Below are 16156 nucleotides of genomic sequence, written 5' to 3'. Positions count from 1 at the left end.
TTTGCAAACATCTTAACGTTCAACAAATAGCTTTTAACATCCTCCGAAATTGAAGTATAGATCCTTGACAAATCTGATTAAAAAAAATACACAAAGCCCCAACATAGTCCTTTATTTTTATACACATAGGCTTTATTTTAATCCTTTCATTTCCAAGGTACCTTTTAAATCTAAATGGGTTTCTCGGTGGGCATGGTCAGGCCGTCGATAGCATAGCACTGGGCCTTGTCCTTTTCGCACTGATCCTTGGTGCCCGCCTTAGTGGTACCCTCCCAGCGGAAGTAGGGGCATTCGTGCTCGTGATGGTAGTCGGCCACGCACAGGAACACCATCAACAAATAGGGTCGACAGGCGCCTCGCAGAAGAGCCTTGGCTCCGGGACTGGCCTTCAGCAGATTGTACATGGACGAGGCATCCTTCCGGCAGTAGTCGAACATGGCTATGTGGTACTCCTTCTCTTTGGGACGATCTGCGAACGTCGTTTCCGCATTGAGCTTCACCATCTTCATATTGATCGTGTCGCTCTTTCCAACGTACTTCTTCTGTTTGTACAAACACTCCACGAAACACTGTTAAGGAAGTCGTATGTTTGGATTGAGAGTGCCATGTGGAATACCCTTCAGAAATACGCACCGATAAAAATCTAAAGGTCTTCCCGATGTCAGATTCCCCGTCCTGGGGCAACTTTGAGGCGTGTATCACGAAGCACTTCTCGAGTTCATCCTCCTCGCCAATGTACAGTTCGGAGCAGCAACCGGCCCTCTGGTAAGGAAAAGGGAAATTAACTTTTTGGAGAATTTGAAATCCAACTCAATCATACTTTCTTGCCACATTTGGCCGCCGTCAAGTCGCTGCCACCGGCAGAGGCTACTGTGGTGGCTTCCTCAGAGCCCTGTGCCTCCGAAATGGCCACCAGGACCAGTGGCAGCCAGCACAAGCTTAGGTTGACCATTGCTCTTTGAATGGACAGAATCAACAGTCGGCACAACATTTATAAAATGGCGCTCAATGTTTAATCAATCTAATTCCAAATTGGATTGCTTAATTAAATGTAACAAATGGCGGTTGTAATGTGGAAGTGCAATGTGCGGAAAAATGGTAAATGATTTCAGACTCCGACACATTGATGGGTGTTGGCATTGGATTAAGTGCAGCTAATTTCCTGTTTTCATTATATTTATAAGTCCAACTGGTATATAAGCCGTTCAATGTGAGTGGTTTGGCAGAAAGTCTCTGCCCAACATGAGGTTCATGATTCTGCTGAGTTTCGCGTCCCTGATTTGGGTGAGTTGTTATTCTCTGAATTCTTAATCCTTTTAAATTAATTGGATCCTTCCCAGATTGCCAGTGGCATCCAGATTGATTGCGACAAACCCGAGTCCATCAATGAGGAGCACATCCATTACTGCTGCAAGCATCCCGATGGCCACAACGACATCATTGAGAACTGCGCCAAGGAGACGGGCTTTCATCTGGCCAGCCAGACCGAGGAGGCTTTGGTGGACATCACGGCGGATCGGGCCATTCGAGGCACGTGCTTTGGCAAGTGCATCCTAAACAAACTCGACCTGATGAAGGACAACAACGTGAACATGGATGGTGTCAGGAAGTATTTTAATTCAAAGTTCGGAAACGATCCTGAGTATGCCAAGGAAATGATTAATGCCTTCGACCACTGCCATGGCAAAAGTAAGTAAAAATCGCAAAGTAAAGATCAGGATTAAAGACTTGGAATTCCACAGGCGAGGACAATACCTCCAAGTTCCTGTCGAAGCCTATCTTTAAACAGATGTCCCAGCAGTTCTGTGAGCCTAAGCCCAGCGTGGTTCTAGCGTGCGTCATCCGTCAGTTCTTCCACAATTGTCCTGCGGATCGTTGGTCCAAGACCAAGGAATGTGAGGACACTTTGGCCTTTAGCAAAACATGCCAGGACGCACTGGCCACTTTGTAATTCCTAAATTGACCTTGTGAATAAAGGAAAAAAACAAGACAAGAAAACAACAATTTTTAATATTTGTCCAATCCATATTTCAGCAAAATTTTTAATGAAGAAAGTATCTTCAGAGTTCGCTGATTACTAAATGGTACTTTATTTCCTGATCGGATACAAATTGGCAGAGCTATGGCCATCCGAAGGGGCAAAAGTGGGGAAAGTGCGAAAACCCACAATTTTGTAGGGGTACCCCTAGGAAAAAATTCGAAAAATTTAAAAACCATATTTCAGCAAGGTTTTTAATGAGGAAAGTCGCTTCTGGGTTCGCTGATTACTGAATGGTACTTTATTTCCTGATCGGATACAAATTGGCAGAGCTATGGCCATCCGAAGGGGCAAAAGTGGGTAAATTGCGAAAACCCACAATTTTGTAGGGGTATCCCTAGGAAAAAATTCGAAAAATTTAAAAACCATATTTCAGCAAGGTTTTTAATGAGGAAAGTCGCTTCTGGGTTCGCTGATTACTGAATGGTACTTTATTTCCTGATCGGATACAAATTGGCAGAGCTATGGCCATCCGAAGGGGCAAAAGTGGGGAAAGTGCGAAAACCCACAATTTTGTAGGGGTATCCCTAGGAAAAAATTCGAAAAATTTAAAAACCATATTTCAGCAAGGTTTTTAATGAGGAAAGTTGCTTTAGAGTTTGCTGATTACTAAATGGATCTCCATTTCCTGATCGGATACAAATTGGCAGAGCTATGGCCATCCGAAGGGGCAAAAGTGGGTAAATTGCGAAAACCCACAATTTTGTAGGGGTATCTATAGGAAAAAAATTAGAAAAATTTAAAAACCATATTTCAGCAAGGTTTTTAATGAGGAAAGTCGCTTCTGGGTTCGCTGATTACTGAATGGTACTTTATTTCCTGATCGGATACAAATTGGCAGAGCTATGGCCATCCGAAGGGGCAAAAGTGGGTAAATTGCGAAAACCCACAATTTTGTAGGGGTATCCCTAGGAAAAAATTCGAAAAATTTAAAAACCATATTTCAGCAAGGTTTTGAACGAGGAAAGTCGCTTCTGGGTTCGCTGATTACTGAATGGTACTTTATTTCCTGATCGGATACAAATTGGCAGAGCTATGGCCATCCGAAGGGGCAAAAGTGGGGAAAGTGCGAAAACCCACAATTTTGTAGGGGTATCCATAGGAAAAAAATTCGAAAAATTTAAAAACGATATTTCAGCAAGGTTTTGAATGAGGAAAGTTGCTTTAGAGTTTGCTGATTTCTAAATGGATCTCCATTTCCTGATCGGATACAAATTGGCAGAGCTATGGCCATCCGAAGGGGCAAAAGTGGGGAAAGTGCGAAAACCCACAATTTTGTAAGGGTACCCCTAGGAAAAAATTCGAAAAATTTAAAAACCATATTTCAGCAAGGTTTTTAATGAGGAAAGTTGCTTTAGAGTTCGCTGATTACTAAATGGTACTTTATTTCCTGATCGGATACAAATTGGCAGAGCTATGGCCATCCGAAGGGGCAAAAGTGGGGAAAGTGCGAAAACCCACAATTTTGTAGGGGTACCCCTAGGAAAAATTTCGAAAAATTTCAAAACCATATTTCAGCAAGGTTTTGAATAAGGAAAGTTGCTTTAGAGTTGGCTGATTACAAAATGGTACTTTATTTGCTGATCGGATACAAATTGGCAGAGCTATGGCCATCCGAAGGGGCAAAAGTGGGGAAAGTGCGAAAACCCACAATTTTGTAGGGGTACCCCTAGGAAAAAATTCGAAAAATTTCAAAACCATATTTCAGCAAGGTTTTGAATGAGGAAAGTCGCTTCTGGGTTCGCTGATTACTAAATGGTACTTTATTTGCTGATCGGATACAAATTGGCACAGCTGTGGACATCCGAAGGGGCAAAAGTGGGAAAAGTGCGAAAAGCCACAATTTTGTGGGGATACCCCTAGGAAAAACGAATCCCTTGGGACAATTCAAAGCTATATCTAAGGCTATAATCATCCGGTTCATGAGAGATATACCTTTTATAAATTTTTAGATTAATGCTTCCCAAAATATAACAACAAATTGTTTATTAAATTTGAAGTCAAATTTCCATGTGCTATGAATTGAAAATAAAATGTTTTTTCACATAGTTGTAAAGGCATCCTTGCATTTTTTTGTAAAGGCTAGAGTCTCCTCGCACTCCGAAGTGTGGGCCCAACGACTCCTCGGGCAGTTGTGAAAAAAGTTGTAAATCACGCAGGACAATATTATGCTGGAAGTGGGTTTGCACATCTTGGTTTTTATAAACTCCGTCACAAGTGGCATTGCTAGAAATTGCTCCAAGGCCGTCTCAGCTAAATAATTTTAATGTTTAATTGTATATATATTATTTAATGATTTCTTACATTTAGAGTGACACTTTTCGTAGGCATTCACCATTTCAGCTTCGTATTCAGGATCAATAGTGTGGTATCTCTTGTAGTAGGATCTGACTTTGCCCATGTCAAGGGTATTGTTCTCCAGAAGATTGTAGTGATCGACGACACACTTGGCCCAGCAGGTGCCGGACATTACCTGATTGACTGTCACATCCTCAACGGCTTCCTCATCGGCCGACGGCAGCCGAAAGTTGGTCTTCAAGGCGCAGCTCTCCGTCACATCGTTGTGACCATCTGGATGCTTGCAACAATGGTGGATATTCTCCTCGTGCATACGCTCTATGTTCTGGCAGTGAATCCTTACGGCCAATAGTGGATCCTAGAATAAAAATAAAAGTTTATTACAAAAATTCAAGTACACTAGAATATATTACCCACCAAATTTTGAAGCAGAATCACTAAAAACACAAATCCAGAGCCCAACATGATGACAGAACTCCGGCTGGTCGGGCTATCATTTTATATGTCAAGTGGTTCCCCTTTGATGGACAGCACTAATATCATTTAGCTCCATTCCGCATTAATTTAATTCGCATTCATTATTATGGCAACGTAAAGTGCCGGTGGATTCAACGTGGAGGTGGCTACCGAAATACACAAATGTCATGGCAACAACGCGGCAATCAAATTGTTATTTATTTTCCAGGGATCGGCTTTTGCTCGCCTAATTAGTCGCCTATTGGCCTTTGAAACTTGATAAGCTGATTGAAGAACAAAAGGTAGCAGCATCATGGGAAAAAAGGGTAAAGGCAAAGGCAACAAGTTGGCCAAAATGTCCGAGGAGGAGCGAGCCCGATACCTCCAGATGCGGGCCGACGCGGAGGAGGAGACGCGCCGCCGGAAAATGCAGCTTATTTCCATGTACATGAAGGTATCGTTTGGCCAAAGGAAATAAACCCTTATAATAGCTTTTCCTATCCTTAAATAGAACAAATTGAAACGAGAGGATGCCTTTGGGCGTCTCAACATGGCCAAAATCAATCAGGAGTGGCGCAGTATTCTGCGCCAGGTTAAGATTCAAGAGCTTCGCCGGGAAATCATTGACGTTGAGTCCTTCTTTAAGGAGGCTCTTAAGCGGAAGGATCAGGTTATTCATCGACTGATTGCTCACATAGAGTCCACCGAGGATATGTACTCCAATCTCCAGCAATCCCATATGGAGAATATTACCAAAATCGTTGGTGAGTTGTGTATATTGGTAAATTATTGAAAGAAAATTTTGTTTAACTTTTTTTACCTTTTAAGACTTAAATAATACAGAAACAATAATACATTAACTATTAGTGACTTCTTTTAAAAAATGCTGTTAACTTAACCACCACCTCAATACTTGAATACCCTTATCCATTAAATATTATACTCCTAGACACCCATCGCAGGCGCATCGAGTTCTTTCGGCAAATCTACGAGGATGACAAACAGGCGGTGCTTAGCGAGTGGGAGCAGGACTCCGCCAGCTTCAAGGAGATGCACGCTCTGAAGCAACAACAACTTGAGTGCGTATTCTACCAGTTGGAGGAGACCACTGACGGGGGAATCCGGAACAACCACGAGCGTTTCTTGGACCGCTGCGAGGACCTTAAAAGTGGGGTGAGTTTTTGGATATAAACTAATTGAAAAGGAGGTTGCCATGCTCCTCCCAATCCTCGCACTGGGCCTTGGCGTACTCCGACATGCACTTCACCAGCTCCTGGGACACGGCGCACTTGTTATGTCTTCCTCGACCGCCGGTCTCCAAGTAGCGGAAGCACTGCTGCACCGTGTCCATGAAGAAATTTCGAAGCTCTCGGTCGCGAAGGTCCTTGGTCAGCAGATAGGATACCTTGCGCCGGTCGGGCATTCCATTGCCATCAACCTGTTCATGGAGAAGTCAATCAATATCTCATGAAGCGATTGCCCTATAATACTACCATATTCATCTCCTCAAAGAAGCACTGGGCCACACAAGCTCCAACTTCGCTTCCATCGCCACTTGTGCTGTTCCGGTTCTCAGACTGCCGCAGGCTTCGTTGCCACCGGTTGCCATAGCCTCCTCTGCTTCCTTGGTCCCTATCCCTGTCCCGATCTTGCTCCTGGTCCCGTCCGTAGTCGAAACTTTGGCTTTGTCTGCTCACGCCTCGTCCTCGGTCTTCGCTTTCGTCCTGGCGACGCATACAGCTACGAACGGTCTTCTTTAGTTCCGCATCCCCCAGTCCCTCCTGGGAACGGCACTTGAGGCCGAAACTGTAGGAGCAACAGCTCAGGCCGACCAACAGCAAAACCAGCAACCGCATCTCTGACACTGAATGAGCAGCTCCCAACTTCTGTCCCCATTTATAGCCGCGGGAAATGACAGCCAGAGTGACACACAATGGTCTTCTGTCGTAATTATCGTTGCGTGCATGTTTTCATTTTCCAGATGCAACTGCAGCTGGAGCAGATCACCTCCAGGGGCGAGGCCAAACTGGAGAAGCTGTGGCAGGAGTATCAATCCGTACTCGGTGGCTACTGTCAACACATCGAGGGCTTCTACGCCGAGTACGTTGACCTAAAGCAGCGGGACGAGGAGGCGGCTCTTCAGATTAGCCAGCAGACGTACGAGATTGAGCATTTGGTGGACCAATTGGCCAATTTGCGTCTGGTTTCCGAGGAGTTTTACGTAAAGCAGCAGGGCCAGCTAGAGCAGCGACAGGCTATCAAAACACAGTTGACCGAGCGACTACGTGAGCTACGATCGTGCGTGGAGGACGAGATGTCCAGGGATCACCAGTCCTTCAAGCTATTGTCCGTGGAGAGCTACAACGCGCTTGAGAAGCTCCAGGAAATTACCGGAAAGGGGGAAACTCTAGTCCAGTTGTCGGCAGTGTGTTCTAAGATGGAAACCCAGCGGGAAAAGATGTTTCAACTGCCAGAGATTTCCAAGGAAATCATCGAGATTCGCGAGGTGGTAGAGGCCGGAGCAACACCGGATCCAGCCACAGATCTTTTAAAGGTTCGTAGTCTATTCCTTTTTTTCTTAATCTTTATTAGTTTATTGAAACCCTCAGGATGAGGTGGCTCTGGTGCCCCAAATGGAGACGTTCTGGCGCCGGGTGAACAACGTCGCCGTCGATGTGGCCGTTTTGAAGCAGCAGAAGCGACGCTTGGAGGCGGAGAACAGCCAGCTGAAGGCGCAGCTGCAGGACTACCTGGTTAACTTGAACATAGCCAACGGTTCCAACAGCCATGTCCATCAGTATCTGGCCCGTCGTCCCAAGAGCATGTCAGTGGATCGGGTTTCGCGACTAAACCTGCAGCCCAAGCAGGTCAAGAGCGCCTTGCCCCATGCTCGCCGTCCGCAGGCTGCGATTCCGGCACCTTTCCACTTGCCCCTTGGCAGGAGTCGTGTTGCTGCCTTTGAGGCCAACTTCTCAAATGTAGTGCGCTCCAGGAATTTGCCCAAGAATATGGCCAGGATTGAATGAGATTGGATGAAGATCCCCCGCATATTTTCTTCATTAACTTTATTATCAACAAACTAAGAACATAACCATCACTTTTGTACTTTTTTAATAAACATTTAAACCTCGGAAAACGTGGCGCTCTAAGTCAGAGCTGCCAGACCGTTTGATCAGTGTTGTAAAATGCACCATAATAAATGGTACTTCCTTTACATTACAATAACGGTCTACGGTCACTCTGAACACTACCCACGTCCAATTGAGAGTTTTCTCTGCGCCGTAAATTCGAATTAAATCGCAGGAAATAAATCGAGTGCAGCTTAATAAGAGTAAGTGGAGAGTAGGGATACTAAAGATCGATTAGTGCGTCGGGAGCCTAAAAAATAAGCCCCAATCGCGGTGTTTAAAGTGCAGCTGCAGCGGATGTATCTTTACAAGGAGTGTGTGTTATAGATACAACAGTGTTATAGATACAACAACAAGCACGGTGGTGGGGTGGATGGGGAAATCCAAGGAACAGCGGGAGGAGTGACCGTTGGTGGGAGTGAGAGGCAGCTAGGAAGAGAAAAGCGAGTGCGAGTGAGAGTTGTAGTTGGAGAGAGGGGAGCGTGTTCTTGTTCTTGTAAAATTACCAAAAAGAAATTTCGTTCGGGAAATGTGGAAAATGTGCGCGAGAGCTGAGAAACAGAAACAACCCCGAAAGGCCATCGACAAATAAATACCAACAAAACTTACACTGGCTGCGCGCTGCTGATTAATAAAAACCCAAAAAGGAAATATAAAAAAAATAGTGATATATCCGACAAGAAGAAAACCCTCCAAGAAGAAAGTGTGAGAACCCATAAAAATCAAAATGAAATCAAACTCCAAATCAGAATTTGGATTGTAAATTTTTTTGGGGTCTGCGGCCTGGCCTGGCCTGTCCACCGACTCCGTCGGGAGATAAACACAAAAAGAGAGATAAATACAGAAATAAAATTAATGGAAAACCAGCAGACACACATTCGTAAAGTATCTGTGTGCGAGTGTAAGTTGTAAGCGTGCCAGTGTATGTGTGTGTGTGCGAGTTATCGCGGCATGGAAATGAAAATGCGAGCATAAGTGGAGCAGGCTAGAAATAATTTCAAATTCCGGGCAGAACAGATAAAAACCGCACTGAAAGGTAGCACTGTAATGCAACCGAAAACCCTGCCAAGTCCCCGGGGGCTTATTCAGCCACGCCTTAAATCCTATTGCATTATCCTAACAGCTGCCCACATTTCGTTAACCCCATATCGCCCATAAACTAGGATAACGCTACAATGATCGCCGCTCCATTGACTCATCAACTGTAAAGTAATCACAAGATCACACCTAGCACCGCATCCTATATGCCATCTGATCGAAAACCTCGCCTCTTCATCGCCTGGAGCACCAGCACCACTATTAACCCCTATCTGAGCGGCCGGGCGAGCAGAATGCTGCTTGTGCCGCTGCTGCTCGGCCTCGTGGCGCTGCCAGCAGTAGTCAGAGGTAAACCATCGTATAACTCATTCACTGGCTTCCCATGGAGCTTACCCGCATCACAAATATCCCCACTTATCCCCCCTTTCAGGCCAATACCAATCGCCGCGGATCATCGAACATCCCACGGACTTGGTGGTCAAGAAGAATGAACCAGCCACACTCAACTGCAAGGTGGAGGGCAAGCCGGAGCCCACCATCGAGTGGTTTAAGGTAAGGATACATGTTCTATCGAATCTCTCTTCACACTTTTAGAAAAAAACAAGAACTAGTTAGGGGCTTAGAACCCACTTAAATAAAGCACTTGCATCCCATTTTTTCGAGTGTACCCATTCCAAACCACACAATCTCTTAATCTACAACCGCAATTAATTTAACCCCTCCAACATTTGGGCTTTGCTTTGCAGGATGGCGAGCCTGTCAGCACCAATGAGAAGAAGTCGCACCGCGTCCAGTTCAAGGACGGCGCCCTATTCTTCTACCGCACCATGCAGGGCAAGAAGGAGCAGGACGGCGGCGAGTACTGGTGCGTGGCGAAGAACCGAGTCGGCCAGGTCGTTAGTCGCCATGCCTCGCTCCAGATTGCTGGTAAGTCTGTCACTCCAGTCGTTAATTTTAGGTGCAACTTGTCTGCCCACACGCTAAGCTTTGTCTCGTATTTGTTATTTTCATTTTTTTTTTCCCTGCCCCGGCCAGTTTTGCGCGACGATTTTCGCGTGGAGCCCAAAGACACGCGAGTGGCCAAAGGCGAGACGGCTTTGCTGGAGTGTGGGCCGCCCAAAGGCATTCCTGAGCCAACGCTTATTTGGATGAAGGTGGGTACACCAAACTGGTCGACCTAATCAGTCGAATACTCATTTTTTTTTCCTCAACCGCCAACTTTTTATTTCTCACCAACAGGATGGCGTTCCGTTGGACGACCTGAAAGCCCTGTCTTTCGGCGCCAGTTCCCGCGTCCGAATCGTGGATGGTGGCAACCTGCTTATCAGCAATGTGGAGCCCATTGACGAGGGCAACTACAAATGCATTGCCCAGAATCTGGTGGGCACTCGGGAGTCCAACTACGCCAAGCTAATCGTTCAGGTCAAGCCCTATTTCATGAAGGAGCCCAAGGATCTGGTCATGCTCTATGGTCAGGTTGCCACGTTCCATTGCTCCGTGGGTGGGGATCCGCCTCCGAAAGTGCTGTGGAAGAAGGAGGAGGGTAATATTCCCGTTTCAAGAGCCCGCATCCTCCACGACGACAAGAGTCTGGAGCTGATCAACATCACCCCGAACGATGAAGGAACCTATGTTTGTGAGGCGCACAACAATGTGGGTCATATAAGCGCCAGGGCAACGCTCACAGTGCATGGTAGGATTGAGTGCATAGCTCCCGATTCCAGCACCCTAATCTCTTTGTTTCTTCATCAGCTCCCCCCACCTTCACGAAGCGGCCGAGCAACAAGAAAGTTGGTCTCAACGGTGTTGTCCAGTTGCCCTGCATGGCCTCTGGAAATCCGCCGCCCTCCGTTTTCTGGACCAAAGAGGGCGTGTCCACACTCATGTTCCTCAACAGTTCCCACGACAGGCACCATGTTGCAGCCGACGGAACTCTGCAGATAACGGACGTGCGCCAGGAGGACGAGGGCTTCTATGTCTGCTCAGCGTTCAGTGTTGTAGATTCCTCAACGGTGCGGGTGTTCCTACAGGTCAGTTCGGTGGACGAACGACCGCCTCCGATTATCCAGATTGGACCTGCCAATCAGACACTGCCCAAGGGATCGGTAGCCACTCTGCCATGCCGGGCCACCGGAAATCCCAATCCCCGCATCAAGTGGTTCCTCAATGGACACGCTGTGCAAACGGGCAATCGTCACAGCGTCATCCAAGGCAGCTCCCTAAGGATAGATGGTAACTATTGCAAGCAACTAATCATAGGGCTTCCATTAATCAGTTTCTTCAAACCAGATCTGCAAGTTGGTGACTCAGGAACCTACACATGCACTGCATCGTCGGAAAGAGGAGAGACTTCCTGGGCAGCAACTTTATCTGTGGGTTTACCATCAGGACCAACTATTTAGATTCCTGGCTAAATAAAAGTTTTAAACATTTTTAGGTGGACAGCACTGGATCCACATCCTTGCATAGGTCAGCCGATCCTAGCACTTATCCTGCTCCGCCAGGTACTCCCAAGGTCCTGAATGTCACCCGCACAAGCATTAGTCTGCGCTGGGCCAAAAGCCAAGAGAAACCCGGTGCTGTGGGTCCGATTCTTGGGTGAGTTTGGCGGTCACACCCATTTTATGAGATCATCTCTGAATGTTATTTTATTGGCAGCTACACTGTGGAGTTCTTTAGCCCGGATCTTCAAACAGGTTGGATCAAGGCCTCTCACCGCGTGGAAGATACCCAAGTTACTGTAAGATTACCTCGACTTTTTCGAAACCCTGTCACTAACCTAGCTCCATCTTAGATAACCGATCTCACACCTGGATCGCTTTACGTATTCCTGGTACGAGCCGAGAACTCTCAGGGCATTTCAGTGCCGTCGGGTCTATCAAATGCCATAAAAACCATTGGAGAAGATTACGATGCAGCTTCTGCCAATGATTTATCAGCAGCTCGAACTCTGCTGACTGGAAAGGTAAGCTCACACTTGAAACTCTCGATAAGCACATGAATCATTTGTTTACGTTTCTTAGTCTGTTGAGCTGATTGATGCCTCTGCCATAAATGCCAGTGCTGTGCGTCTGGATTGGATGCTGCACATCAGTGGCGATGAAAAATATGTGGAGGTATTTGTAGTTAACCTTTTTCAAGCATGAACCTTTCTTCACTAATGAAACTATTACCAAATAGGGACTGCACATTCACTATAGAGACGTAGGTTCCTCATCCCCACAATACCGTTCCATCACTGTGTTGGATGCCTCGGCGGAATCCTTCGTTGTGGCAAACCTGAGGAAGTTTACCAAGTACGAGTTCTTCGTCACACCCTTTTTCGAAACCATCGAAGGACAACCCAGTAACTCCAAGATAGCACTGACCTACGAAGATGGTATTTGCTCCTTAAATATGGAAACCGAATTTTGTCTAATATATTGCCGATCTTACAGTACCTTCCGCTCCGCCGGATAACATACAGATTGGGATGTACAACCAAACTGCCGGATGGGTGCGGTGGACTCCTCCGCCGGCCCAGCACCACAATGGCAACCTTTACGGCTACAAGATTGAGGTCAGTGCCGGAAACACAATGAAGGTGCTGGCCAACATGACCCTCAATGCTACCACAACCTCGGTGTTGCTCAACAACTTGACCACCGGAGCAGTGTACAGCGTAAGACTGAATTCCTTCACCAAGGCAGGTGATGGTCCCTACTCCAAACCGGTAAGCAAGTTCTTTCTTTAATAAACTCAGAATTCTCACAGTTATTTCCTCTCGAAGATCTCACTCTTTATGGACCCCAACCACCATGTCCATCCGCCACGAGCCCATCCCAGTGGCACCCACGATGGCCGGCATGAGGGTCAGGATGTCGTCTATCACAGTAATGGAAACTCACCCATCAACAACAACAATCCCACCACCCACAGAAAGACCACCGACTACCTCTCTGGACCTTGGTTAATGGTCCTGGTCTTCATAATACTCCTTGTGGTCGTCATTTCCACAGCTATAGCCATGGTATACTTTAAGAGGAAGCATCAAATGACTAAGGAACTGGGTCACTTGAGTGGTAAGTAAGGATTTCTATTCTAAAAGGATCAGATTTTCATTTCATTTGAATTCCAGTGGTCAGCGACAATGAGATCACCGCCCTGAACATCAACAGCAAGGAGAGCTTATGGATTGATCACCATCGCGGCTGGCGAACTGCCGATACAGACAAGGATTCCGGCCTGAGCGAATCCAAGCTGCTTTCCCACGTAAACAGCAGTCAGTCCAACTACAACAACTCGGATGGTGGAACCGACTACGCCGAAGTAGACACTCGGAACCTGACCACTTTCTACAATTGCCGCAAGGTGAGTTTGTCGTGGAGAACCTTCTTAACAAAAGATAGTTATACCAAATCCTCACTTTACAGAGCCCCGATAACCCCACGCCCTATGCCACCACCATGATAATAGGCACCTCCTCCAGCGAGACCTGCACCAAGGCCACATCTCTGAGTGCTGACAAGGATTCGGGCACCCATTCGCCCTACTCTGATGCTTTTGCCGGTCAGCCGGCAGTGCCTCCCGTGGTGAAATCCAACTATCTACAGTACCCAGCAGAGCCTATAAACTGGTCAGAGTTCCTGCCACCGCCACCAGAACACCCGCCGCCGTCTTCCACCTATGGATATGCACAAGGATCCCCGGAGTCGTCGCGGAAGAGCTCCAAGAGCGCAGGCTCTGGCATTTCCACCAACCAAAGGTAAACGGACCTTTTTTCCTTTTTGAAAGCCAGCTCAGATAGTTCGGCACCGATCTTTAAGTTGCATTGGTATTTTTTAACCCGAATACCTACTATTTCCAGCATACTGAACGCCTCCATACACAGCAGCTCCTCAGGTGGTTTCTCCGCTTGGGGAGTCTCGCCCCAGTACGCTGCTGGCGGATGCCCGCCGGAGAACGTGTACAGCAATCCGTTGTCAGCCGTGGCTACTGGTACCCAGAACCGCTACCAGATTACACCCACTAGCCAGCACCCGCCGCAGCTACCAGCCTACTTCGCCACAACAGCTCCGGGCGGAGTGGTGCCTCCCAATCACCTGCCCTTTGCCACACAACGCCACCCGGCCAGCGAGTATCAAGCGGGCTTGAATGCGGCGCGATGCGCCCAGAGCCGGGCCTGCAACAGTTGCGATGCCTTGTCGACTCCATCGCCCATGCAGCCACCGCCACCGGCTCCCATGGCTGTGCCCGTTCCCGAGGGCTGGTACCAGCCCGTGCACCCGATGCACCCAACCACCTCGAATCACCAGATCTATCAGTGTTCCTCCGAGTGCTCTGACCACTCGAGGACCTCTCACGGTCACAAGCGGCAGCTGCAGCTTCAGGAGGAGCATGGCAGCAGCAAACGAGGAGGCCACCACCGACGCCCGCCGGCAGTGCAGCCGTGCTTGGAGAGCGAGAACGAGAACATGCTGGCGGAGTACGAGCAGCGGCACTACACCAGCGACTGCTGCAACAGCTCACGCGAGGGCGATACCTGCTCCTGCAGCGAGGGATCCTGCCTGTACGCCGAGGCGGGGGAGCCGGGACCTCGACAGCTGACTGCCAAGAACACCTAAGTGGGCGGATTAGTATTAATGATAACCTCTAGTCTAACTCTTAATTCATATCGAAACAAGAAGCAGGAGCAGCGGATATGAGATCGAATAGGTGAGGTTTCCGGGTGCCTCGAATCCCTGGAATTAATGAACTCAGATACACAAACAAAACACACACTTGTCACAATCATGGGGGCATTGTGAAGCTTTAGCAATTACGAATTTTTCCATTATCACATCTACCGGCGTAGACACTCATAGAAACGCACAATGCCCCCCATCCCGCGACCACAATTGTACTTAAGAATTGCGCCAAGTGCTGTACGATGTATAGATATTGCTTCTGGGACGAGAGTAGACAGGGCGGAGCAGGACAAGAGCAGGTCTGTGAGCCAGCAGAACTTCATTGAAATACGTACTCAAAGAACTTATTTAGAGGAAGGATAAACCCGATCAGGCCATAGCAAGTACACAAAAGGTTACCCACGACGTACATATATAGTTAGAACCAAAGTACACAGTTTTGGGGCTCTAGAATTGGTCCTAGTCATAGGCTTGATAGCGGTACAATAACGATATGGATTACCGATTACGGATAACTGATTACAATATAACTTGTACGCAAAACTCTTTCATATCTACGATCACAATCGAGCATTCGTCGAGTTGGTTTTAAAGTAGAGTTCGGAGTCGGACCAGACGAGACGAACGAAACGGCAGTTGCAATGTTTAATGGTTAGTGCTTTTCTATAACAAGGAATACTTATATACTTCATTGATCCAGTGAATATATATACATATATATATGTATACATACTAAACTACACAACTACTTACATAGCATTTAGACACGAGTTGAGGAGCTGCACACGGCCAACATTTCCGTTCCGTTGTCCAGTCCCTGTGCAGGACCCCTCCATGACATACATAATGTTTTCTACAATCTTGCATTTTGAAAAAAGTCTAAAATGTACCTGTGATATAACCCCATTATACATTTATAGTATTTAAAGCATTTTTTTGTATTGTATTTATGGTTTCCTCAGTTGAAGTCGATCTTTTCGTTCATTCTGTTCGAGCAACGATTGGTGTTTGTTGGGAAGCCCAAGCAGACGACAGACAGGCAGTTTTTGTGGGAAAGTATATAGCATAATTTAGCACCTAGGCACTTATAATATATTGGATATGCAAGTAACATACATATATCATCAAATCAAATCGAAATCGAAATGTAAACACGTAGAGTCTTTCCGAGGGGGGAAATATAGCGAATGTCCTTAGGGATTGAAGTCATCGAAGCGTTTGAACAATACTGCACACATATGCATTACATTTACCTACTATATAGAGATCATATAGCACCTAGAACCGCGCATGCATCAAATCAAATCAAAATATGCTTTAGCATACACACCTACCTACAACACACTCGAGAACCCACTTCCTTGCTGGACCCAACCCACCCAACCGGTGGTGGCATGTCCGGCATGTACATATATATAACACACACTTACTCCTTCACCTAATATCAAATCCAACTTGCTTGGGTTGAACTGCCCTTCCGTAGCCATATATACCTATATATATATATAGACAAGCATAGTTGGGTCTGGGTT

At 46.8% G+C, this 16156-nt stretch overlaps 6 protein-coding genes across 6 annotated transcripts; 3 read left to right on the top strand and 3 right to left on the bottom strand.

The window, feature by feature from the left end:
* Positions 1 to 104: 104 nt before the first annotated feature.
* On the bottom strand, positions 105 to 962 carry Obp58d (Odorant-binding protein 58d). Its single transcript, XM_017235388.3, has 3 exons — positions 821 to 962; positions 634 to 762; positions 105 to 569 (listed from the first exon to the last, which is right to left on the bottom strand). Exons 1-3 carry the CDS (start codon positions 950 to 952, stop codon positions 171 to 173), a joined length of 660 nt encoding a protein of 219 aa, XP_017090877.2. The 5' UTR covers positions 953 to 962; the 3' UTR covers positions 105 to 170.
* Positions 963 to 1016: 54 nt separating this feature from the next.
* On the top strand, positions 1017 to 1951 carry Obp58c (Odorant-binding protein 58c). The gene is made up of 4 exons (XM_017235406.3): positions 1017 to 1098; positions 1185 to 1284; positions 1341 to 1689; positions 1743 to 1951. Exons 2-4 carry the CDS (start codon positions 1243 to 1245, stop codon positions 1949 to 1951), a joined length of 600 nt encoding a protein of 199 aa, XP_017090895.2. The 5' UTR covers positions 1017 to 1098; positions 1185 to 1242.
* A 2128-nt stretch (positions 1952 to 4079) lies between these two features.
* On the bottom strand, positions 4080 to 4812 carry Obp58b (Odorant-binding protein 58b). The gene is made up of 3 exons (XM_017235387.3): positions 4754 to 4812; positions 4343 to 4694; positions 4080 to 4291 (listed from the first exon to the last, which is right to left on the bottom strand). The coding sequence occupies exons 1-3, from the start codon at positions 4799 to 4801 to the stop codon at positions 4080 to 4082; spliced, it is 612 nt and encodes a 203-aa protein (XP_017090876.2). The 5' UTR covers positions 4802 to 4812.
* Positions 4813 to 4998: 186 nt separating this feature from the next.
* On the top strand, positions 4999 to 7818 carry LOC108121386 (dynein regulatory complex subunit 2). Its single transcript, XM_017235435.2, has 5 exons — positions 4999 to 5246; positions 5304 to 5556; positions 5742 to 5965; positions 6774 to 7346; positions 7402 to 7818. The coding sequence occupies exons 1-5, from the start codon at positions 5106 to 5108 to the stop codon at positions 7816 to 7818; spliced, it is 1608 nt and encodes a 535-aa protein (XP_017090924.2). The 5' UTR covers positions 4999 to 5105.
* Positions 5896 to 6786, bottom strand: Obp59a (Odorant-binding protein 59a). Its single transcript, XM_017235441.3, has 2 exons — positions 6286 to 6786; positions 5896 to 6230 (listed from the first exon to the last, which is right to left on the bottom strand). The coding sequence occupies exons 1-2, from the start codon at positions 6646 to 6648 to the stop codon at positions 5985 to 5987; spliced, it is 609 nt and encodes a 202-aa protein (XP_017090930.1). The 5' UTR covers positions 6649 to 6786; the 3' UTR covers positions 5896 to 5984.
* Positions 7819 to 8002: 184 nt separating the features above from the next.
* robo1 (roundabout 1) lies at positions 8003 to 15552 on the top strand. Its single transcript, XM_017235434.3, has 18 exons — positions 8003 to 8123; positions 9084 to 9306; positions 9389 to 9510; positions 9705 to 9885; positions 9994 to 10112; positions 10198 to 10651; positions 10711 to 11190; positions 11248 to 11330; positions 11396 to 11556; positions 11617 to 11698; positions 11753 to 11923; positions 11982 to 12074; positions 12139 to 12337; positions 12396 to 12670; positions 12728 to 13019; positions 13076 to 13308; positions 13371 to 13702; positions 13805 to 15552. Exons 2-18 carry the CDS (start codon positions 9165 to 9167, stop codon positions 14559 to 14561), a joined length of 4176 nt encoding a protein of 1391 aa, XP_017090923.2. The 5' UTR covers positions 8003 to 8123; positions 9084 to 9164; the 3' UTR covers positions 14562 to 15552.
* Positions 15553 to 16156: the final 604 nt, after the last annotated feature.

This window comes from Drosophila bipectinata, chromosome 2R (assembly GCF_030179905.1).
Source record: "Drosophila bipectinata strain 14024-0381.07 chromosome 2R, DbipHiC1v2, whole genome shotgun sequence".
NCBI classification, from domain to species: Eukaryota; Metazoa; Arthropoda; class Insecta; order Diptera; family Drosophilidae; genus Drosophila; species Drosophila bipectinata.
This window is presented reverse-complemented; position numbering and strand designations above follow the sequence as displayed.